This window comes from Glycine max, chromosome 9 (genome assembly GCF_000004515.6).
Source record: "Glycine max cultivar Williams 82 chromosome 9, Glycine_max_v4.0, whole genome shotgun sequence".
Taxonomy (NCBI): Eukaryota; Viridiplantae; Streptophyta; class Magnoliopsida; order Fabales; family Fabaceae; genus Glycine; species Glycine max.
The window spans coordinates 1,030,064-1,055,897 of record NC_038245.2 but is presented as its reverse complement, the minus strand read 5'-3'; the positions used below and the strand labels follow the sequence as shown (position 1 = coordinate 1,055,897).

General features: G+C 30.6%; 3 protein-coding genes across 10 annotated transcripts; 1 reads left to right on the top strand and 2 right to left on the bottom strand.

Annotated features, from left to right (window-relative positions):
* Positions 1-6,776: 6,776 nt before the first annotated feature.
* On the bottom strand, positions 6,777-8,835 carry LOC100305704 (uncharacterized). 7 transcript variants are annotated; one of them, XM_006586549.4, is made up of 3 exons: positions 8,548-8,835; positions 7,355-7,575; positions 6,777-7,193 (listed from the first exon to the last, which is right to left on the bottom strand). In XM_006586549.4, exons 1-3 carry the CDS (start codon positions 8,549-8,551, stop codon positions 7,005-7,007), a joined length of 414 nt encoding a protein of 137 aa, XP_006586612.1. In that variant the 5' UTR covers positions 8,552-8,835; the 3' UTR covers positions 6,777-7,004.
* Positions 8,836-10,742: 1,907 nt separating this feature from the next.
* On the top strand, positions 10,743-13,926 carry LOC100811585 (SNF1-related protein kinase regulatory subunit beta-2). Its single transcript, XM_003534895.5, has 4 exons — positions 10,743-11,353; positions 12,123-12,301; positions 12,559-12,721; positions 13,412-13,926. Exons 1-4 carry the CDS (start codon positions 11,111-11,113, stop codon positions 13,736-13,738), a joined length of 912 nt encoding a protein of 303 aa, XP_003534943.1. The 5' UTR covers positions 10,743-11,110; the 3' UTR covers positions 13,739-13,926.
* Positions 13,927-15,865: 1,939 nt separating this feature from the next.
* LOC100807490 (heavy metal-associated isoprenylated plant protein 7) lies at positions 15,866-20,809 on the bottom strand. 2 transcript variants are annotated; one of them, XM_006586716.4, is made up of 5 exons: positions 20,614-20,809; positions 20,169-20,304; positions 19,526-19,728; positions 17,786-17,876; positions 15,866-16,538 (listed from the first exon to the last, which is right to left on the bottom strand). In XM_006586716.4, exons 1-5 carry the CDS (start codon positions 20,620-20,622, stop codon positions 16,192-16,194), a joined length of 786 nt encoding a protein of 261 aa, XP_006586779.1. In that variant the 5' UTR covers positions 20,623-20,809; the 3' UTR covers positions 15,866-16,191. The 2 variants fall into 2 exon arrangements, with proteins under 2 accessions (XP_006586779.1, XP_003534939.1); XM_003534891.5 differs by having other exon boundaries at positions 20,169-20,298.
* Positions 20,810-25,834: the final 5,025 nt, after the last annotated feature.

The window sequence follows — 25,834 nt, the reverse complement described above, 5'->3', positions numbered from 1 at the left end:
AATTATATGACTTTTTTTATAAAAGTCATGACATTAAATTTTTATAGTTCATGTTTGATTACATGGATACAAGTCTAATCTATTTACCCTTATATAAGATAGTTTCCTCTCATATGATATCGATGTTGATTATTATTGTTCATTCAAATTAAAAATTAGAATATATATATTCATCCCAATTACCTTAATTAATTCTTATAATTATACATTTCAATGAATTTAAAAATTAAAAACAATTTTACTGAATCTTGATAAGAAAAGAAAAAAAATAGTGTTGTCATGTGATATTTGCTTACTAGAAAAGACTTTATTTTATAATAATATAATTACAATAATTAAAATTTATTAAAGCATTCAATTAGTTAATGTCATTAAAGATTTTTAATTCAATCAGCTATTAATTTATTAGGTTTTATTAGGTTTCAGTTTTCAACTTATAACTTTTCAACTTTTAATATAAAGAATGAATTAATTTTGGTCTATTTAGTTTTTAAAATTTTTGCATATAACAATGGAGGGAGAAGAAATTTTTAGAGAGAAGAGGAGGAAGTGACAAAATAAGATTAATAATTTTTATTTATTTTTTAATAATTAATTATTTTGATTCATTTATAATTAACTTAATAACTCAATTAATTATAATTATTTGTTACCAATATATAAGACTAAAAAGATCAAATATTACCATTAAAATATAAGAGGATCAAAATTACAAATTAATTTAATATAAAAACATGACTTTTTACGTTAATTAATACTAGTAGTATTTTCTACCAAAATAAATACCAGCAGTATTTATCAGGTAGTTAATCTAATTAATTTTAGATTAAAATATATTTTTTGTTAGTATAAAATTGATAAAGTTTGTTTTTCATTACTTGAAAAAAAAAAATCGTCTGTTTTTCTTTTCCGGTAAAATTATGTTATTTTTCATCCATCGCTGTTCGTGAAGGTGCATCTCGTCTTGAACACCAAACATCATCGCACCTTCTCTCGATTTTCCTCCCAATCACGTATACACCATCAATTTGTGCCATTATTTTTGTGTTTTTGGGTCAGATGTTGCCGCTAGGATGCGAGCAGGGGGCGTTTGGTTGCCAACTACGATTTTCTTTTGCGTGTTGGGTCTGGTGCTTAGGGTGTGAAAAATTGGAGTTTTTTTTCTTCTTCTTTGCCTGATTATGTGTTAATGGTGTCCTGTACATGTGCAATTTGGTGTTTAATTTCAATTTCATTGTTGTGGGAATAGGTAGTAGATTCTTGCATTTTTTTTAATTTGTACTAATTTTTAACAGTCAAAAACTATGTTTTGATTATTTGTCATATAATTTGTGATAATTTTTAATCTTTAGAAATTATATATTAAAATTTAAATTAAAAAATCATATTATATAGGTTTGGAGTCATTCAATTCTAATTTCAGGCAAAAAAATAATACAATAGAATAAAAAATAAAACTCTACCAATTTTATATGAACAACAAAATATATTTTAGCTTTAATTTTAATTCAACTCCCAATTATTCAAGCTTATAACTTCTAAACTCTCCGTTTAATTTTCAACTAACTTTTTCATTAATTATGCAAAAAGGAGAGCCTAGGAAAGAAGTAGTGAAAGTTGTACATTCACACTAACTAGGAGGATCCTTCAAAATATTCTTCCAACTAGATGGCACCTTCCAGATAAAGGGGGTCGATGTAGGGTTGGGTTATTATTGTCTATGTGTGGTAAGCATAAGAAACAATGGCCTATCTATTATTTCAAGAAACCATCAGAGGTTGAGTATTTAAAAAAATTGATTTTTTGCAACTTAATAAATTAAGGTTTGAGACTATTAGAAAATAGATCATTAACATCAATTCTAAAAAATATTTAATATTAGCTTTGAATCGATGTTGAAACGATGATTGTTAAAAGTAAATCATTTTTAATATTTGTTATAAAAATCAATGTTGAAAATCAAAAGTAACATTCCCAAGATCGATGTCATATAAAACAAAAGTAACATCAGTTTTACCAAAATTGATGTTGAAAAGACACTTTTCATATCAGTTTTGTCAAAATCGGTGTTGTATAATACTTATAACATTGATTTTGTCTAAAATGAAAGTGTCTTTCCTACATCAATTCTTCTTATAACCAATGTTGTATAGTCACTTTCTACATCATTTATTATATAACCGATGTAGAATGTTATTTTAAAAAAAATGCAACACATTCTCTTTATTTCCCTCCCTGTAATTTTAAAAGACACATTAAAAACTTAAACAAAATTTTTAATGCACTTCTATTAGCAATATTTGGTACTTTTTATATCAATATTTAATATAAATAGTCATATAATCATATATCCAAGAAACAATAAGGCATCAATCCTATCCACCTTGGGCAAGCCCCAATGACTGAATGTGTGGAAATTAAGGCATATGAAACATTGTTCAAATAACTAATCCAAGAAATCAAATTAAATCAGGTAAAACTCTCAAATAATATATACACAAACTTGTACACAATTAATGGAATCATTTCCAAATTTTCATTTGTGTCACATCATGCTTCTAAAAAATAGTAGAAAATATGTTGGTTTGAGCTAAGACTGTTGTTAAGATTGAGTCAAGACACTGTATGAGCCACTGAGAATCTTTAAATAAAAAGCTGAAGAACATAATAGTAATGTTTATTTTAAGGCACATGAGTCAATTTAAGCTAAAAAGATCAATTTAGGCAAATTACAATTGACAAAAAAAATTGTATTTTGTTTTTTTTTGTGGGGGAGGGGGGTTTATTTAGACATTGAAGGCCACATTTACAAAACAACTCAGGCAAGATGCAATGACATAAAAAGATAATTACCATGTCCTTTTAATTTATATGACTGAGTATCTTGAATTAGATCTGTGACCAAACGATGGTGAAGGAAGGAAGGTCGTGATGGTGATGGGAGTTGTCACCAGTATGGGTGAGAGAAATAAATGGTGTTGCTTCTTAGGAGATTGAAAATCAATGGAGGTGTGAGGAGGTTGGGTGTCGCGGTGGTGGGAGTTGCAATGAGGTCGAGATCAGAAAGGAAAACACCATCGAGAAAAGGGTTGCACCATTGTTCTGAAGAATATCTGGAAAGGTAATAAAGAGATATAATAATAATAATAATAATAAAGTAACATAATCCCTTAATAGATGAGAGAGAGTGTGCAACATCCTACTAGCTAGAAACGTTGGTGTTCTAAGAACCGATGTTAACATCCTGTTAGTAACATCGATTTTTAGAAAATTGATGTTTGTATCTTATTAGCAACATTGATTTTCTATAAACCAATGTTAACATACTATTAGCAATATTGATTTTTTAGAAATCGATGTTTCAAACTCCATTTATTTACAAATATGTCATTATTTTTTTTTACATCAATTTTTATAAAATTGATTTTAAAATGATGATATTAAAAGTATATTTTCTAGTAGTATAAATTTTTACATCGAGAAATTTTGACATACAGGTAGATTTTCGTAAGAAACTAGAAATTGAAAATAGCTAATAGAAAATTTAATAACTTATATATTTAACTAAATGAGTTAGATTTCTTTGATAAAAAAAAGATTGATATAATATACTAAGTGAAATAAAAGTAGAAAAGAAAATAGTTAAATTAGTTTTTTGTCATTTAATTTATTATTTAAGTTCAATTTGGTTGTTTAATTTTTTTTATTCAATTTGATCCTTTAGTGTTTTTCTTTTCAATTTGATTATCTAATTTTTAAAACTAATTCATTTTTAAAAAAAATATGTATTTTGTGATAATTTAAAACTACTTAGTGATAATTTTGAATTATCATAAAGTATAATTTTCTCACAATTTAGATTGAAAAAAAATTGAATCGATTTAAAAAATTAGTGAATCAAATTGAATTTGAAAAAAAATTAAAAGATTAAATTAAATCTAAAAAATTAATTTAATCAAAACTGAAGTAGTATATATGGCTTATGAAGCTTCTGTCAGCCCAGCTTTGCCTCTTGTCAGCGTTACGATTGCTGAGATGTGTGCGTCACGTATCAGACAAATCCATGGACACTGATCACTTGATTTGCCACTAATTTTGAAAGAAGGTCGTCATGACTCATTCATTCTTCACGAAACCACCTCCTTCAGCCACCTGGCAGTTTATCATCAACTGTGGGGGTCCCGCTCTTCAATTTTTAAGGTGTCAAATGCTGATCAAACATCACACTAATTAATTAATTACTACTCGAGTCGATTGCTATAACCTAATTGGCGGTGTTTAAATGTTGGAAGCAAGGTATTTGAAACTTGATTCATTTATATCCTCAACAAATCAACTTCCCATCAAATTAAAAAGAAAATAATATATTTTACACCAAAAAAGAAAAGGAAGGGACAACGTATGAGTTTGAGCAGTATCATCAATTTCATTCATGCAAAGCATAACAGAATCGGCACTCTTATAACCCAAATCCAACTATATTCAGGGAATTAAACAAACCCTTTTCTATGACAAAAGGATATTGGAATTTAGACAAAATTAAGGTTCGGACTTTGGTGTCCTCACTCCGGATACATCCGCTTGTGCGTGCTACAATTAACTCAAATTAGATTCTATATAATTTATTAAGTTATTAGTAGCAAGTTAATGATGATTAAGTAAATAACTTATCAAACATTAAGGGCCCATTTGAACAAATGATGGTGAATTTTTTGTTTTTGTTCTTAAATATAATTTTTGAAATAAATATATTATTTTTACCGTCATCACATTTAATACTATTAATATTATCATTACTAAACATGGTTATTATTGACATTATTGTTGTCTTTGTCATTTAACAATAATTCTCATTATTATTGTTATCACTTTATAAAAATGTCCTTAAATTAATATATGATTTTAATAGGTTAATAAACTTTTAAAATGAATTTATTTTGAAATTAAAAATTAGATAATAAAACTAAAACTAATAGCAAGGCATCTTTTACCCATGTCACATAACTAGATATATTTGATTAAGGAATACCATGATCTAAAATCAAATACCCGAGTCAAAAACAACAGAATTAAATTGAGCATACAAATGAGGGATTGATTACCCTACCCTTGTGATGCTGTTCCTATGCTTAGTCTTCTTGGTCAATCCGCTGTTCAAGTTATTAAATGGCTGGCTATGGAGAGAGCAAAATCTATTTACAGTTCTAGTGAAAAGGCTCAGTTTATCGAGTGAGGATTTTTCCATTGTGGAAAGGACCAACCTCGTGAATGGCCTATACCGGATATATATATATATATATATATATATATATATATATATATATATATATATATATATATATATATATATATATAGTTTGTTTCTTCTATATATGAAATGTCCATTAAGTAGCAAGCAAATCACTAATCACGAGCTAGGTTAACCAAAGCAATATCTGTCAGCACTTGGCAAATTAAGACAAAGATTAATGTTCCGAAGCTTAAGATTTACAGCCTTGGGTATGCCATTGATTAATATGGTGCAAAGAAAAAAGGTAGCTAGCTTGCACTTTTTGGAAATATATACTTTCTAGTTTGGAGAAGAAATACTCTGTTTCGAATTTACTAATAGACATCATTGATTTTAATGAGAAGGAAAGATGTGGAAAGAAAATACAGTGAAAGTGATTCCAATTATCCTGTTAAATTATGCCATTTTATAATGATAATGATATAAGAACCAGAAAGGATAGGAACCATAACTGTATACCTATGCGTGGATGCGTGAAAGAATTTGCATTGAACATTCTTCTTATCCCTACACGTTTGCCGAGAACAAATAATATATGAACTACCACACATAATATTATAATAGTAAACGAGGTTTATATCATAATGAAGCAGCAAAACACATGCACTCTTATATCATTCAAGTTGACGACCAATGTAGGTGTCCTGAATAGCACGATTGAGGTATAATAGCTTCCACCTAGCTCCAGACACACCATTAACAAATTTGATGCCAATTCCATGCAACGTAGATATTGAATGGGCGATTTTTGTGTATTTGGATGAGTGCTGATAAATTAAATTTAAATGTAATTAATTTCGGTTAAAATTAATTTTAAGCTGAAATGATTTATGTTTGTATGATTTTATCTTGAAAGCAAGTTCATTATAAAACTTAAGGAAGAATTTTTAATTCAACACAAAAATTACTTTTTGTTACTTTAAGTTCAAGCGAGATTCTAAGAAAAAATCAGTTTTGCCAAACAAAAATCAAACTTTTATATTTTTCTGAAATCCATTTTGACTGCAGTCAAAATTAATGAATTTTTATTATGGTCATCATGAAACCAAACCACTTGAAATTTCTTTGCCTGCAAATTTGGTTAATTCTAATATTCAGACAGGAGTTTCAGTTGCTGTCAAGTGCCGCAGTCATGCTGCCGAGAGGAGGAAAGGCAAATAAATGGTAGCAAACGCAGTTACTGACGAATTTGGAGGTTTCATTGTCGACCTCCCTTCACGCCTTCATGCAATTCCCAACTTGGAAAAGATATGCAGAGTGAAAATTCTTTGGAGTCCAAAGGGATCATGGTGCTTGGATGCTCATGTCTAGATACATAAGGGACTTAGGCTTCTATCCTTTGGGAATGACATTCGCAATTACAGTGCAGGAGACATAACGTTTCAGCATTCAACATTGAGGCAAGAACTGAGTAAAGGATAAGCGACTACACGCCTCGTGTGTAAGAATAGGATTTCACAAAAACTAACAAACTACCATTTGTCGATTAAAAACAAAATTCACAATTATTTTATTGAGTGAATCAGTGCATTTCAACAGATCTAAAACTCAACATGTAAATCATGGGGTTCTTATGCATTCTACCAATAACTACCCGAACGAAGCAAACTGTCGATCAACTAATATGCATAATGCAACTAAGCTGACTTAAGAGAGATCCATGTAGCACAGCCACAAAAAATGGAATGTACATCCCATAAACAAAACTGAGAAGTCAGGGCTTTTCCAGGTTTTTCTGATCAACCTCTGCTATGTATTTTGCAATATCAGCACAGCAAGCAAGCTTATCAGCCTTCTCATCAGGGATTTCAATAGAAAATTCTTCTTCAAGGGCCATAATGAGTTCCACTCGGTCCAAACTGTCCAGGTTCAAGTCTTTTTGAAAATCAGCTGTTTCAGTGACCTACAAAATGGGCAGGTCAAGTAGAACTGTAAGAGTAATCCAGCTGTCAGCAATATTTTTTATGTTTGCAAACATGAATAGTAAAAACAGAGAAATGGATTCCAGCACTATATATAGCTACATAGAATGGTAAGTCTCTATTAACCATTAATTTAATATACCTTTGAGCCATCAATTTTATCATATTTCTTGGCCAGTGCAATCACTCGGTCCAGTATTTGATCAGAGCTGACAGCTGTTGAAGAGCACCAACATCTCAATTGCTTATGAGCACCCTCATCCCCAGCCAAAAACCATCTTTCGGTTGATCTCCTCAAATTCACACGAGTCAAGATAGATTTCCTTATGCTTTGCATATTCAAGTCAGCAAATGATCCAGGCACTACTTCAAAGTTATCCAAGGTGTTAGTTTCAGAACATAGAAGAGGTGTCATCAAAGAGTGTATCTGTGAAAGTAAGGATAATAAAAGACTTTTCCCCCTTTCTCTCACTCAAAACAGTAAGCTAATACTTCCTCACAACTGAGAAAACTCTGAAGTGTACAAGTGTGTGTTTAGATTCACGTTGAAACATCCAAAGTTTACAATGAAATATCAGCAAATGTAACTTTAGTTAAATGTTCACATGTTTGGTTTTATGTTAAGAAATTGATTCTGCCTCAAAAATTGATTAAGTCAAAGCAACGTTAGGTAACTCTTGTATTAGATAAAAAAAATAATAATGAATTTTACTATAACTCAGCATAAAGCACTTCACTTCAAAATCAATTTTACAGAACCTCACTCAAACACACACTGACAGTATAAGCATTGTACAAAACTAAATCGTATGGCCCATCAGACAAAACGTAAATACATGGTAAAATAAATTTCAGAGAAACACAGCTTACTGTTGGAGGAAAAAATTAAAGAAACCTAAGTCATAGTCAATAAGCAACAAGGATCCTAGAAGCTATACATATGACTGGACATCATTTAAGACTATAAAGGCCTCAACTCTCAGATGCCAACACCACTAGCTAGGTCTCTTGTCAAACAAGATATCACTCACTGGTAAGAACCAATACAAGATTTACACAAGGCAAGGTGCTTGTCATGTCCCTATTTCCTTGGCACCAGGAACTGTATCTATTACATTCCATCAGGGTCAAGAAAGATGGGAAATTCCCAACAAACTCCTAGTATCATTAACAGAGGTAAAAAAAAAATATTGCAAAGAGCATGTCACAATTACATCAACACATTTCCATTAAACTGTCTTGAAAGAGATAGATTATAAACAACTTTACACACACACCTGAAATGTGATATCATGTTTCCATATAATGTAACAAACTAGGAGTGGCTAAACCTACCCATAGCATAGCATTCATCAAATGGCAACAAGTGGGAGTGGAATTAAGGTTGAAGGTGAGAAAATTGTAAAGAGAGAGGAAGAGACAGAAGTGGGCACTCACGAGATTCGGCGCAGTGGACTGGGATTTTGTCAGAATATACTGACAAATGAAGCGATCGGATAGGTGTTTGATATAATGCCTGATAGAAAGAGTCAAAACGAAAATACACTCTTTTTTTCTTTACCTCACACTCGCACGCTCCTACGCTCAATCACTTTCAATCCTTCTCTTCACAGTTACGTAGCAACTCGGTTTTATTTTGTATATTTATACAAAATTAATATTTTAACTGAATGTTTTCTTACTCAGAAAAAATAATATATTTTCGTTTAACACACAATAGTCTAATTGAAACACTTATCACTTAATGCATCTTTGGATTTGTTTTGTTTTTTTAATTAAAAATGTATTGTTAAAATTATAATTATGAGCTGTTATTTTATTAAAAAAAATTATTTAAATATATAAAAGTTCGGTCTGTATTGAATGAAAGAAATTTACTTTCGTGTTGATCAAGTCAAATTTATTACACATAAGAGTAATACAGGTAAATTAATCCAATTACACGGGTTGTCGGTTCAAGTAATAAAAAAGGAATTGTGTTATCAGAGATTTTTCATTTGAAGTTTTGAAAAGTTAAAATTAATTTATGATATAAATTGAGAATCAAAGTCAACGATAATTTATCTACATCTTTCTCTTTTTCATTCACTAAAATGCCTTTTAATGACGAAAACATGAAACTCATCCAAATCAGTGGAATGTTTCAAATGTAGTGAGTCTACTGATGCATAAACTTGAAGTCATATGTGACCCTTTAATCTCAACCCAAAGATTATTGTGATTATGTTTGATAAAATTAGTTAAAAATTTAATTGAAAGCTCAAAAGATTATTGAAAATTGAAAAGTTAAGTGACAGTTAAAAGTTAAAAAATTAATTTATTAAATTAAAAGTGTTTGACTAAAATTAACAGTTGAAGTTAATGAAAAGTATAAAATGATTGAAAAATAATAGAATAATGATTTATTTCAAAAGATAACAAGTAAAATGAATAAATATATCAAAAATAAAAGTGAAAGAAAATATAAAAAATTATATAATAGAAATTAGCATTTTAAAAAATGTTATATCAAATAGTATGTCAAAAAAAGTAAGAAATTATTAAAAAAAAATTATTTATCGAACAATCAAATGAATTTTTCATTTAATAAAAAATATTAAAAACTAGTTGAAATATTTTATCGAATAGGGTATATTTCAGTATCCCAATAGAATTTCACATTTAATATAAATTGAAGTTTAGAATAGTTTATAAACTTATTTCTCCTTTAATCCACTGGGACATCTTTTTGAAATAATGAGACCCACACAAGTAAAAGGTAATGTTACTCAACTACAAGAATCTTTAATTCCTATAAATATGTATGAATATTTTTAAAAATATTTGACTAATCAAACAAATTTTAATAACTTTTAAATTTCAATAGTCATGTTTTTTATGAAATTTTCTTTATCCTACCAATTACTTTTGGAAGGTAATTATGATAAAAAAAATTAACAAATTTATTATATATTAATTCCTAGTCTAAAAGACAATATCAGTGCATGCATTATTCATTCTATAACTAAAATCTCAAATATATATCTTTATTTATTGAATTGAGGAGTGTTAGAAACACTTTATAACACACTCCTTTAAACACTTTTTTTCCTATTTGATTAACTGTTTTTGAAAACTACAAATTCAAGAAAGAGAAATAATAAACATGATATGGAATCCACAAATAATTGTTATTTTCAATAATTTCAATCAACAAGATTACGTGTTCAAAAATGTGTGTTGAGTAATTTGTTCCTTGCAACATCTAGATGTTGACGAGCAATGTGGCAAATAAAGTATAAAACAAATTTTAAGAGAAATATTTTACAGAAAATTATATATTGGACCCTTTTGTCAACATGTGACATTTTTTCCTTTATAAAAACCAAGAAATCAACTGAGGGGCGTTACATTACATTCATAGCTTTTCTCTTATTGACTTTGAAAAATTGAGTGAAAACAAAAAAAGTAAAAAATTCCATGAGACCCAAAAGATTAACCCGATCCAAAGTCCCATTTAAACCCTTTTTAAAATTGATGTACTTCACCCACAAAACACCTTGCTCCACCCACACCACTGACGGGCCAATTGTTGGTACAGGACCCATATGATAACCGTACTGAGTTTCCTTTCCTCCGGTTCGGGCTTTTTCAGCCCGTAACCGGAAGCACTCAGTGTTGGCTTGGCGTCCTGCCATGGGAACAAACACAACACAAGGCTCCTTGTGAATTGTGATGACGTGACCAGTGACCACCATCCATCCATCCATCCATCCCCAACACAACGTCCCACCCTCACTCCTTTCTCTTTCCATCCCCAGAAACAAAGAAACAGTCACACTTCATTATTCTATAACCCATTCCCTCCCCTTTCTCTTTCTCTTCTCTTCTTCTTACTCCCTCTCCCTGCATAACAACGATGGGCAATGCCAATGGGAGAGACGATGTGAACGGTACTCCATCCGGAACCGAAGGAGAAGAAGAAGAAGAAGAAGAAGAAGAAGAAGAAGAAGAAGAAGACGACGGAGAAGAAGGTGGTTCTGACAGTGTCACCGATTGCATGTCTTCCAATCCTTCTCACCATGCGCCCTCGGAGTTGATGGGTCATTCTCCCCCTGCTAGCCCTAGAGCTACCCAATCTCCATTCATGTTCACCCCACAAGTAAATTTCTCCTTTTTTCATCTCTTTACAATTCATCCATAAATGGGATTTTTTTTCCTTTCTTCTATATCCGTCCAGATTGTAAAAAAATCATTTTTTTTTTATATTTGTTCCCCCTTAAACTCTTGATGTTTGGAGTGTCTAAAAGACTAAAACGAAAGTCAAACTTTTTGGTTCGACAAGTCCTAGGAGCCATGATGTCCGAGTGCATTCATTTTGGAAGGGGAATTATACTATAACTTTTTTTTTAAAAGGTTTTTGCGATTGTAAAAGAACTTCTGGTGCAGACTAGATTTTTGATGCCAGTTCATGAAGTGGATTATCAAGTTCTGAAGCTCTGTATTTTTTGTTTTGTTCATTTACTATTTTGGAGTTCCATGCTTTCACCAGCCAGTGGTTTTTGGTAATTTGTTAGCATGTGTGGGAATCTAGTTGAGTGTTGCTGTAACTGTGAAGCAATTTGGTTACGGTACTGGGATTGCTTTAAAGGACTATATTCGCGTCTTCTAGCTTTTTTTTTGGTCCAGTTCAGGAATCAATAGTCGTACCCCCTTGCTCTCCTACGTTAATTGTGGACACTAGGGGCTATACGATGTTTTGTTGTCAATCATGTTAGATTTCCTATTTGCTCTCTATTTAGCGTGGTTCTGAAATTTTGCTGCTTTGAATATACGTGCTTGGCTGTTGTCTGTTTTTAGGTACTGTTTTTGTGGATTCTCAGTTTTTTTGTCAGTTGTTAACTGTTCCCCTTTCCCGTGTTTGTGTTTAGGTTCCGGTGGTTCCGCTACAAAAACCTGATGAGATGCATGCTCCAAGCCCTTCCTGGATGCAGACTACGTCAGTTTATGAGGATATGTACTGTGAACTGGGAATTCCAACGATGATTACTTGGAGCTATGATGGGAAGGAAGTTGCCGTGGAGGGTTCGTGGGATAATTGGAAAACAAGGTTTGGAAAATTTAGGATGCTTTTGGTTTGTTTTTTAGTTTTCAGTTGATATGGTTTCTCTAATAATTATAAAATTGTCACCATGGATCACATGACACCATTTGACTTGGTTAAATATCAAATCTCTAGAGATAGTGCAAGCATATGAACTGAAAATTAAAACAAAGAACAAATCAAATGCACCTTAATGCGTATTTTATTTGTCTTTAAAGGTTGCTATTACTGTTGCTTAGATACTAATATTCTTGGTTCATCAGAATGCCTTTACAGAGATCAGGGAAGGACTTCACAATAATGAAGGTGCTGCCATCTGGTGTATACCAATTTAGATTTATTGTGGATGGACAGTGGAGGTACGCACCTGACTTGCCTTGGGCTCAAGATGATTCAGGGAATGCTTACAACGTTTTGGACTTGCAGGTACTATTTGTTGATTCGTTTGGCTTATGATCAAAATTGACATGTGATGGTGATTTTGTGCATGCTTATCTCATTGTTAAGGAACCCTGTATGAGTGAATTGTTAAGGACCTTATTTTTTTGTGGCAACTTGGATTAGATTTCACTTTTCTCTCCTTTCAAGGTATCAAATTCTAAATTTACTTTTTTGGGGGGTGAAACTTGTTTTAGTATCCCCCTGCAATCAATTTCTCCTTGGAATGTCTTTCCCTTTTTCATTAATTTCATGCTCTTCGGCCAAATTTTCTTTTCTTATTGCAAGAACTTTGTTTTCAACGCATATGATCCTGAACTCATTTCTATGCCACTTTGTGGCTAAGCAACTCTGCAAGTCTCCGTTGCTTTTTAGATAATCAACCTTAATGTGCGTGAAATTTATTTTTGTAATGGTTTATCCATTTTCTTAAATCATTTTATTGTCCTGTAACTTCGTACTTATGAAATTCTCTTGTCACTCTTGTAAAACTCACATGGTGATCAGTATAACTTGCAATTCCTAAACTGGGGATGATAGAATGATGATAAAATTGATTTCATTACATTTCTTATAGGACTAAAATTAATGTCTGCAATATGTTTTACTGCTAGAGCCCAGAAGGCACAGACATCTATATTGAGAGTTGAGACTAACAATTTTGTATATTATATACAGGATTATGTTCCTGAAGACATTGGAAGCATTTCTAGTTTTGAACCTCCTCAATCACCAGACTCTAGCTATAACAACTTGCAACTTAGTTCTGAAGATTATGCAAAGGAGCCGCCATTGGTTCCTCCATATTTACAAATGACGCTTCTTAACGTTCCGTCAACAAATATGGAAGTCCAACCTCTTACATCCAGACCTCAGCATGTAGTGCTCAATCATCTTTACATGCAGAAAGGAAAGGGTAGCCCTTCAGTGGTTGCACTTGGTACAACTCAACGGTTTGTAGCCAAATATGTGACTGTGGTGCTGTACAAGTCTTTGCAGAGGTAAGCAACATAAATTAGATGGACTGTGTAGTCTTTAAAAGCCTTTAAGTTAATATAGCTTCGAGCAGTACGGTTATAAGTGAGCGAGAAATTCTGAACTTCATAAGGATCATTACATGAAAGTGAAGATTGTGGTACATATAATGCAATTGCTTGATGGCCATTCATCATGCAATTCAGTTTCCATTCTTACATCATTTGATGATGCTATTCTCTAGGAATGTTTTTTGGTACATTTTGATTTTTTTGGTACATATTTCCAGGAATTTTGATTAAACCACACTAAAATAAAAGGAAATAAATTTTTATTTTTATTTTTAACCTTGCCAAATGACGTTGTGAGATCAATGTAATTAACCTCACTTAGTGGGGTAAAGGCTTTGCTGTTATTGTTGTTGTTGTTATTGTTGTAATTGGGTTAACCTTGGTTACTCTCTCACTCACTCACTCATATCTATCATAAGCATTTTTAATTTAATAGTTGAATTAATAAAATTAATATTTATAAAAAAAATGTCTGAAAAGCGTGTGTCTAGGTAGACACCTAAAATATGTGGATCCCATTATGAAAATAAAAAGTATTTTGTGAAATCTTAAATGTTATGGGTTTTTAGAACGTGTTTTTGCTGTGCTTCAGTTTCATGAATATGTTACTCTTGAAATTTTCAAAAATACAATGAAGTCTTTGGTGACATAAATTGTAGCTTGCAGATTAAATCTCGCTCTAGCACAAAAATAGGCAAAACATTGGTGTTGTTACTATAGATATAACTACATGAGACTAGCTTAATATTGCATTAAATTTTCGAATTCTGTAAATTAAGTCGCGCAAGGGCAATATTGTCATTTTTGTTGTTCAACTTCAAAAAATTTCGTTAGTGGTGCAGTCTATATAATCTATTTGAGAAATGGTCCTGTTTCTGCCTTCTTCTAGAATAGGTGTCGCAGTTTTATGCTATAGGCACTGTTTGATCTAATGTATTACGTAAGTTGAATTCTATTCCCATTAAAATGATGGATTAATTTACACAATTATAGCAACTATAAGTCTATGATTCCAACAAAAAAGAAACTAAAAAAGAAAAACCTGTAAGTCTATGTCATGGCGTTTCTGTTTCTTACTTAGCCTTTGCCACCTCAAAAAGTTGTTAATTCCAGCTTTACAAGAATAAAGTGTTCCTGATTCGTCTTTTCAGATTTATGCATCCATTTAGATATCACCTTCGCTATCTTAAACGTCCCATTACTTCAGAGATTGGTAGATTGCATTGCATGCATCCTATTCCTTTTGGAATTAGATTCCGCGCGCGGCACTACTTTGCATGATTCTCTTCCTACAGAACTGATAATAATATTGCATCTAACATGCCCTTTTTGGTTTATATTCAAATGAATAACACTTACTTTATATAGAAAACATTTGATAAAAAGTTTTAAAAGAATATAAATATAATAATTTATTCAGCATGTAAGAGGATTTAGAATTCTTAAAAACCACGAGCGCTGCTACTCAAAATTTATAATTGGAAGGTATATTTTGTTCCATTACTAGTAAACTACATATCTGGTATTTATGAGACATGTAAGAATTGCATTAACAAGGAAAGACCCTAATGCATAATGGCTAAGCAATCAGTTCCTACCTTTTTTTCTTATCTTTTGGTCAATAATTGGTCACTAGTCACTACCTTACTCAGCTGCTGTCCGTATAAAAGGACAACCCTCATCCTTAGTTCCTTAACCCTAGTCATTGAAGCCGAAGTTCAATGATCCAATTCAGTTCTCCATCACTTCAAACTGTGGATTGTATTTTTCTTTTCTCAACATATTATATTATAGATGTGAAATATTCATAGGTTTTTTTTTTTTTTTTTATCGTTGATTAATATGAGAACCTCATCGATTACTTTTAGTAAGATTTTTTTATTCTAATTACAATTTTTTTATTCATAACACTCAAATTTGAGATTTGATTAAAAAATTTAAGTTTAATTTTACTTGGACGAACGTAATATTATTCTATGGCTTGTACTTTGCTTCAGCCAATGTGAAGGCTGGCTTGTGAGTTCTGTAAATTGCAAGTAATTATACTTTTGTAAAATTTCACTAAAAGTAGCATTTTCGCAGCAAGTTTTATCATGACATGACGACTTAAAATTACTAATTGATGTCATCATTTAGGTACATAATTGAAGTTGTAGGCCAAAATTCAGTACACACTAACACAACTGATTCTAGCCACCCTTTGCCAAGGAAATATGTAGAAAGCTCATAAAACACAAGAAATAAGGCATCTATCTCCATAGAATGCCAACTCCGAGGGATGCGAAATCATATACAAAGCCTTGAAAACATTCACAACCATGCATCTTATTCCACGCTCCAACGACACAGCACAAGTTGCTTCAGTTGATCGATCAGCTACTATAAAATACTGAGTTAGTACAAAAGACTGATCTACATTACAGTGCATGCATTTGGGTTCTCATCACTGAAAATCTGAGAAGCATAAGGGTAGTCAACGTAGTCAACGTGGGATCTTAATGGCCAGTATTCACTTCGCTTGATGTCAGTTTTAGTATCAACCTCTTCACCATCTTCTCCTTTTTTCTCTTCTTCTTTCTCTTCCTTTTTCTCCTCCTCTTTCTTCTCCTCTTCTTCCTTCTTTTCCTTTTCCTCCTCTTTCACTATAGAAGCTTGCTTTTTGGTCCTCTTGTACACATAATCAACTAGCTTTGCTGGGTCAATCACACCTTTTACTATGACTTGATCATTTCCCAAGCTTGTCTCCACTGACTCTACTCCTGCATACATAGATTATCATTAACAAAATGTTAACATGTCATAGATTGCTTGCCAATGATTAAATTATTTATTAGAGTTTGATATTGCAATATAAAGATATAGTTTAGAGATTAATTAATTAAATTAAACTCTGGTCATGCTTGTCAATTTAATATAAAAGGACGAGTTAAACGCTGACGACGTTTCTTTTTAGTTTATAATATTATAATACTAGTTAAGATAGATCCTAAAAAAAAAACAGATAAACCATGGATCGATTATATTAAATATTAATCTCAACATCAAGTACCCCCCTCCCCAAGAAATCAGCATCGAAATGGAAAATTTATAATCCTCGAGATTTATCAATGACAAAATCACAACTCTTTCTTTCGGCCCAAAGGTTGCATGAAAAACTTTGAAAGCTTGCACAATTTTGGAAGGAACCGGATCAGCGCCACATATTATGATTCTTACGCTATGATTAAGAAAAATCAGTAAATTATATGCTCCTTGACCTAGCTTTTAATACAGAGACAGTAACATAATTTTTTAATACGCTCTCGATTATTGAGAGAATATCATTTGAGTTCACTTAAAATCCAAAACACACTTAGATCTTTTTAGTGACATCTGCATAAAATCTGAAGAAAGTGTGTTGATATTGCTCATAATATGAAAGTCTTGCATTCGAAATTTATTCACATGTCATTTGATTTAAAGATTTGAAGACAAGGATATAAACAATTATCAATTTTGTTTAGAGAAAAATAAATTATACACTCACACAGTATAAAAAATTTTATATCGTCATTTAATTAAAATTTATCATGTATGATAAAATTATTAATTTTTATGATAATTATTTTAAAAATTATATTAAAATATTATTTGTTGGATGACTTATGACATGGCTATTAAACTTTTTTTATATATATTATAAGTATTGAATACAAACGAATATATTTAATATCTTCAAATAAAACATATAATTAAACTATATATATATATAATGAAAAGCATGTTCGTCATCATGAAATTCAAAAGAATGGATAAGTAAATTCAAAGAAAAAGGAAAAGAGAATTCTTTTAAATATGTAGGGTCCAAGATAGCGAGTGATCTAAAACGTGTTTGTAGTGAGTGCACGAGGGAGGGAGAGACAGTTCGCAGAAGCAATCAATAATATATATTGAAGAGAAAGAGAGAGGGCATGAATTATGAATATGAATATCAAGAGAAAAAGAGAGAGAACATGAATCTATGTACCTTGAATCTTGCGGATTCGCTTTTGTATAACTTGAGCACATGCTTCACAATGCATTCGAACTTTGAGGACTACTGTTACCACAGGAGGGAGCTAACAAATAATTGAAACAACCATGAAACATGTAACGTTCATTGAACAATACATAAATATATTAATTTAGCCAAAACTAACGTATATAACGTGAGCAATGTTAGGTTAATATATATATATATATAAGAATACGCAGCTGCACATTCAGTTGTTGAATTCAAGATTGTTAGTTAAACTGAAATGACCTTTTACACGCCTAAAGGGCTAGTACATATATCGGTTCATGAGTTAAAGTGAATTCACCTTAACTTATTTCATTTTGATTTGTTTATAATTTTATATAGTACTAGTTGTTAGTTAGTTGTGAGAACCCACTTAGTTTGCCGGAAAAAAAAAAAAGAGGCTTTTTAAGTGCTGCCACTAATTTGTATTTTGTCAATTCAGAAATGGGCCATGTGGGGGGTTTCCAATTGTACGCTAAAAGCCAAGGGGTACAAAAGTTACAATATCTTCGTCCCAAAACACAGTTAACAGAGGCCAGAGGACCAGTCTCACACAGAACTACCTTACACTGCTGATCTAATCTAATAGAGAGTGATTGTTGTTTCAACTTTCAACTTCTGCCCACGTACTCACTTCACAGTTCACATGGTTATGTTTGTACTTATGCGTGTGCCCTAAAAATTCTGAAATGTGTGGCATGCATATAGTGTTATCAATTACTAACTTTCTGTATTTTACAATGTGGGGAAGGTAAAAAAGAAGAAGTAAAAACAGGCTTATAATGAGCCCGTGAGCGTGACCCCATTGTGCTGCAAGCTACATATGTCAAGTTGCAAAAGAGAGTGGGGTCCTCTTAATTGTTACCACCACCGTTGCCCTCGTTACACCTGCCTTGTGGTTGTGGGAGAAGGGGCATCATTTTGCTGACTTTGTTTCTTTACTTTCATGCTTGCATATAGCATCCATCTTCCTTGGAAACAACAGGAACAAGAAACCAAAACATAAAAACTATGGAAATGGAAACTCCACCCAAAGTATTTCCATTTTCACTTTGTAATAAGCATGCCATGTTGGTCATGTTTCTCTTGCACAACCATATTCACATTCATCTTAATCTCCAAAGTAAAAAACTCACATGGTTTAAAGTTTTGCTTGTAATATGGCTAAAGAGATAGTGTGTATTTAGGTGAGTGGTTGTAAAATTATTTTTAAATGAATTCATTTTGCAAAATTAACTCTGATTAGAATTACTTTTAAAGTGAAATGATTTATCTTTGAGTATGATTTTATATGAAAAACATAGTAAAATTTAGTATAAAATGTTTGATGAAATGTACAAATTTCCTAATTTGGTTTAATTTAACCAAATAATGGACCTAGAATGACTTTTTTAAAATAAAATCAAATATGTGAATACTTATTCTTTTTTTACATGTGAAAATTGAAGACAAATATAAGAAGATGTATAATAATTTAGATATTATATTCAACTAATTAATTTAGATCTTATATAAATATTTAGTTAAAATTATGTCAGTAGATATTTTAATGTAACTTTGGATTATTCAATGTGAAACAAAACACAACACTTTCTAAGATCTCTCAAGGAGAATTAATTGTACACAGACCAGAAACAAAAAGAGAATTTAATGTCTAATCTGGAAATTAATGGAGATAATAAGCCAAATAAGGGGGGAATGATTTACCTCCTCCTTTTTCTCCTCTGGCTGCGGTTCTTCTTTGATTTCTTCTTCTTTTTTCTCCTCTGGAGGTTTAGGCAAAGGTGAAATGAGCTCTACTTTCTTGCCACTTTTCTTTTGTAGTCTCTCACACACCTTTATGGGGTCTGCTGCCTTTCCTTTCACTACCACTTTGCTTGCCTTGCTATCTGCAGTCACCTCCTCCACTCCTGTCTCAAAAAAAAAAAAGATTACAAGTCAAAATTCGTTAATATCACTTTATTGTTAATCTTTTCCACCACCTATACCATTATCTATGTTAAAACATTAATAAAATGATGAATTTTTGTCTCTATTTGAAACGGACATGTGTAAAATTACCTGTAAAAGTTGAGAATAATATATACCTGACAAATTACTTCATCATGTATGTGTTGTTAAATTCTAAATCAATTATGGATAACAGATCCCTCTAACAAGAAAAGAAAAGAGGGAAAAAAGAGAACAAAAGTAGAAGCTGACACCATTCCTTAAAAACTAGTAATGTGTAAAAACAACCCTTTTTGATTCTCCTCTGATTGCATTCATAAATTTATCAATTGTCACATTTAATCAGATTAAATGACTTAGAGTTAGAGCAAAATAAATTGAAGTAATTAATTAAAATGACCTTCAAATCCTTTCAATGCTTTTGCAACTTTCCTTGCACAAGCTTCACAGTGCATATCAACCTTGAGCACTATCTCTGGAGGCTCTTTTTCCTTCTTTTCCTCTGTGGTCTCTTCTTTCTTTTCTTCTTCCTTGTTCTCCGCAAATATATAGAACATTAATTAGATATAGCAAAGATGTGATTGAAAAATCTCCACCATGTGTAGAACTAGAGTATATATATATGTGTGTGTGTGTGTGTGTGGCATGCATTACTTGATAATGATGCCACCATATACATCATAAAACAGACATTATATACAAAAGATCATAAAAGTTTAAAAAACACGATCCTAGTCCCGTGGTGTAGTTAGTTTTCAAAGCAAAAGTTGTCGAAAAAAGGAAAGAGACAGATTGATTAAGAATAAATATAGACAAGAATTTTTTGTGTAAGAGAGAACTCTTACTTCACCCATTTCTGTGATAATGGACAATGATCTCTGCTTCAGAAAATTTTGCAGTGGTGTGGTAATATATTGGAGCTAGCAATTGATGCTCTTCTTCTGAAGTTTTCTGTTTCTCTCTCTCTCTTATTTCCCTTTCCTTGCACTCTGTCAGTGAGAGAGAGCTATGTTACGGGTTGGAGAGAAGCACATTAAATTAACGTGGGGATTCTGAAAATCTGAGGTGGACCTTTTAATGCTACGTAACACTATATAGCTGAGTCAGCATCCACAAAGCTACTACTATTCTCATTTCTTAATTAAGCTTGTGTTTCATAGACTTTGGAGTTTCAACTTGACCAAAGTGGCTGGACACCCACTTAGTTGGTGAAAACTCAAAACTCTTGCATATTCTTTTTAGAACAAATGCTATTTGAAGGTACTATTTGTTAAGAAATTAAATGTAGAATTTTTTATTATTAAAAATATGATTAATGTATTGTATTATAATTTTATCATATTTCTAATATGATTTTTAATAAAAATATTATTAATTATTTAATTAGCACCCTAAATACTATACTGATTATAATTATGGCAAGACCGTTTTTTTCTCCCTTTTAATTTACAAGTTTAAATCCAAAACCATATTAATATTAAACTCATTTTCACAAGTTTCAATCTTCACTTTTCTGCCTTAATGACCTACTAGTAAAACTGTAGGCTGTAATATAGATGCTTCTGCTCTAATATTATGGCTATTTAATGAAAGTTGTTTTGATGCGTTTTCTATTATTTTTTTATGCCTTTACTGAGTAGTATCGGACATTTTTGTAAAAATAATTTATTGCATAAATAGTTATGTTAATTTTATTGAACAATTTATATTCAATTTTTGTAAATAAATTATTTGGTGATTAATATTTCATGTAATAATTAATAATAATAGTAATGAATGAGAGAAAATATTTCATTTACTACATAATTAATAATTTTTAGATATTTAATAATAATAATAATAAATTTTACATAATTATCTTAAAAATTATACTAATCACATAATTTATAATTAATTGATAGTGTAAATTTTTTTACACTAATAATACAGAAATTAAATATTGTATTTACATTTTTTATTGTACTCCCCTGCCATGCACAAGACAGATCCCTACTGGGTGCAGTCATAGTCAATGTACTCGTTGAATCACAACTGTTACATAAAAATCGAACGACTTAGATTCTTTGAGATCTCTTAATCATTCACAACTGTTTCATCAAATGACTTATGATTTGATGAATACAACGCAGTGCATTAAATTTGACTGTACCAAATTCAAGTATCTACACTGGAATGTGCTAGAGAAGTCCCCAACACCCAACACTGTCGCAGAAAACAGACAAAATCAAGTCAGTATATTAGAAGAAAACACAAATAATTTTTTTTTAATTTTATAACATGATTAATGTTAAAAATAAGAATTCAAATTTATTACAATTTATATGTCATGTTCACCTGACGGTAAGCTATCTCTATGTGATTCAGCTACAATTCATGAATTAAAAAAAAGTTAATTTAAAATTTTATAAAAAAATATTTTAATTTTATTGAAATACATGCTTTTAATCGTTTTGATTTAATCCCTATTATGATTGTTGTTTATTAAGTGCTAACAGATATTATGCATATTAATTATAGTACAAGATATGCATGCAAAAATTTTAATCTCTATTCTTTAATTTTTGAATGCGTAAATGTAAAAATTTAATTAGTCCTTCAAAAAATGAAAACTTTGATTTAGTTTCTTAATATTTAAAAAGTATGATAATTGTATTTTGTGGTAAAACTTAATAATAAATTCATCTTGTATTTTACAATTGATCCTTAAACATTTTTACTTAATTAATTTATAAAATAATCTTACAAAAACATAATATCAAGGCACATATTTTTTTACACATTTACAGACAACAAAGAATGATTGTGCTAACAAAATAATGATTTATCCTTCTAAATCTCCTAAATGCCAACAAAGGATGATTGTGATTCAAACACAAGTAACATTACTATTATGAAAGAATGATTAGTCATGTCAGTTCGTTAAGTAAAGAACATTGTTCTTGTATGATTGGCGATCCCACTCTCGATATGGCTTATCAATTGGATCTTAATGGGGACTTCATCCATGTGTTAAGACGATAGTGACTCCTATTCATGGTTCCCTACGCCAATAGTTAATCACTGCTTCCTAATTCCTGCTATTAGACAATACGAGGAATGCAGAATTTAAATCAGTCATGCATGTGTGCATGTGTGTCTATTTTGATTTAATTTATATTTTTTTTATTAACAATAGCCGTAATTATTTTATTCAGAACTTAGTCACGTTTAAGACTTATTATCACTCCTCAAAAATATATTAGATGAAAATTCAACTTAGATTTTTTCCACGAAGTGTTGCTAATTAAACTATACATTGGATATTTTGAATTGTATTCATAGAGTGATATACTTCATCTAAGATCATAAGTTGGAAGCTTGAACCTTTGTGGGGTGGGGCCGTTCAAAAGCATGGATTGATTAGCAAATAAAATGCTATCCTCCTTGCTTGAGTTTCCATTTCAAGGCATGCTGCTGGCTAGTACAAAACTGAGCATATATATACTGTCTGATATTCAATTGGAATTTGTGAATCCAGCATTGGATACACCATAATATTTATTTAAAATGTAATATACATAAAATATGGATTGAATGTTTTTGATAGGCAAATAGAATAATATTTACTTTTTCATCTTCAAAAATGACTAAATAGCTTTTAGTTTCTTATTTTTGAAAAACATGCTATATGTGATCTTTATGTCTATAAAATAATGAACTCAATTATTCATGCGGTAGGTTCAGATCCCTTCTAATAATGAATACTTTTTTTTCACTTGGTGGACAACCTACTTAGAATAATTCCTTGGCATCTAAAGGATGCAATTGAGCGAAAGTACTTGTAATTCGAGTTTGTGCAATAATTCTCCAGGAAAACTTTTGCAGACATACTAATATGTATTAGGGATATAAAATCTGGAGACTGGAGGTCGAATGCCATTAACTCGTACACAAGGATGTTGCAAATGGAGGATATAAAATCAAATGTCCATAAATATAATTCTTTGTTTCCTATGAAGAGATCAAATACAAAAGTTTGTGCAAGTAGAACTTGTAATGTGTAAGCTATTTTAATGTTATTTTAAGTTTTTTCCTATATATATGCATCATGCTTACGAAAATTTGTTTATTCTGCTAAACCTTTGGCAGATGTTTGCTTCTCCCTGCATTCCTCAGGACCCATTGTCAAGATTACACTAGATTCTGTGTGGTACGTTCTTACATCATATTAATTTGTCCTCGAACATAAGTTTGAATACCATGTCAGTGCAATGCAGTAAGTATGAGTGAATATATAATGCTGCCATCATACTGGCCTGTTGCCAACAATTTATTTGTTTGTTGTCCAGTGGTTAATGATAAACTATAGTTTACCATTAGAAAATTCGATTTTTTTAAAGACGGAACGGCGTGATTCAATTGTTCAAATAATCATTTATCTTCTTATTTGATTATATTAAGAATTTAGTATTAATATAAATAAGTTTATATTTTGTATTTCATATTTTACATACACTAATGGCTTAGCATTGAATTGTATTAGCCTCCACCAATACAATTTTTTTATAGCAACACCAATTAATATACTATCTTTATCTAATAGAAATTAATCTTTTAATGTAGATATTGCAAGTTTATACTATTAAAAAAATAATGCATTGTACAAACATAATTTTTTTTGTGTAAAAATTGATATATAATATTAAAGTATCAAATAAAAGTATAATATTTTTAGCATAAATTTATACTGTTTGTATTTACAATTTAATTTTTATAGACAAATTTTATTTCAATGAAAGTAATCCTAACACTTAACATTTTATGTTGGTATTAAGTAACAAACTCTTATAGAGCGTGAAAGTTTAAACTATTTATTAAATTCATAATAGTTATGTAAAAATAAAACAACCGAAAGAAATTTTAATTTTTATGCTAATTATTAACTAAAAAATTAAAATTGTATATAATAAGTTGAAGTTATTTCATAATAAAAAGTTACATATTTTAACACAGATCTTTCTCAAAACTAAAAAATTATAACTTAACGATATAAATATTTTTTATTATTTATTAAAAATAATTTTCACATTTTTTTAATAAAAAAATATCAATTTATTAGAAGATTAATTTTTATTAAATCGAATTCATCATTTTTTCTTCCACTCATTCTTTGGACCGTTCTCCCTTCATATTCTAGCTTCCCTTACATCTTATATCTTATGTAACTTATCACACGTGGAAACTTAATTTTTACGGTTTCTATTTTATTTTTTTTCTTCCAAGTTGCTTTTAGCAACTTCTTTAGTCTTTGACAATTATGAAAAGACAATTTATGTTGCTTGAGTGGCGGTCCCGATAAAGTGTGTATATAGATATAGATGGGCTACAACCAATTAATCAACAATTTACAAATTATATATAAAAGATAAATTGAATATATAAAATTCATGAACAATCCGTTTGCTTGCAAATTGCAATAGCTAAAGAATGGATGGATGACATGGCTGCATCACATTCACACGGGTATGCTAGGTATGGGAAGAAAGGGAGAAAATACAAATTAATTTTTAATTTAATTTGTTGTGAGGCCATCAAATAAAAAAAATCATTTTACTTAGAATCTTTTATTTAGTTAGTTCAATTAACTTTTCTATTGTCCTCCAGTTAGTTAGCTTTTGTTTCTGTTTTTGTTTTTTAAGGGGGTACTCCACTTAGTTAAACTCTTGGTTTCAATTCTCTGTGAGCAGTTTATGATTTTTTTACCAATAACATTAGCACAAGTGATAATATCTCGTGTTTCTTAATCCTTCGAATCATGATTAACCCTTAGGTATGAAATAAATTATACCAAAAAAAAATTCTCATTATTTTTGTGTTCACTATCTCTATGAAAATGAATCATAACTTCCAACAAAAATTACTTCCTATCATATCAATACTATGATAACAAAAAAAACTATTCTTGACTTTTGTTATTTTCACTCTCCTTTATTAGTAATACATTTCTCTTTTTTCCCCCCAAAATTACCTAGAAAATGCAATTTCCCTTTGCACTGCCACTCACCCTCCTCATTTGTGAATTGTCTT

Coding starts and splice junctions, on each gene's coding strand:
- LOC100305704 (XM_006586548.4), bottom strand. Junction 7,194..7,354: donor ATAAAATTGATGGCTCAAAG/GTATATTAAATT, acceptor CCCATTTTGTAG/GTCACTGAAACAGCTGATTT.
- LOC100807490 (XM_006586716.4), bottom strand. Junction 17,877..19,525: donor CAGAGGAGAAAAAGGAGGAG/GTAAATCATTCC, acceptor ATTATTTGTTAG/CTCCCTCCTGTGGTAACAGT. Junction 16,539..17,785: donor GCGAATCCGCAAGATTCAAG/GTACATAGATTC, acceptor CTATGTATGCAG/GAGTAGAGTCAGTGGAGACA.
- LOC100811585 (XM_003534895.5), top strand. CDS start 11,111: ATGGGCAATGCCAATGGGAGAGACGATGTGAACGGTACTCCATCCGGA. Junction 12,302..12,558: donor TGGGATAATTGGAAAACAAG/GTTTGGAAAATT, acceptor TTGGTTCATCAG/AATGCCTTTACAGAGATCAG. Junction 12,722..13,411: donor ACAACGTTTTGGACTTGCAG/GTACTATTTGTT, acceptor TATTATATACAG/GATTATGTTCCTGAAGACAT.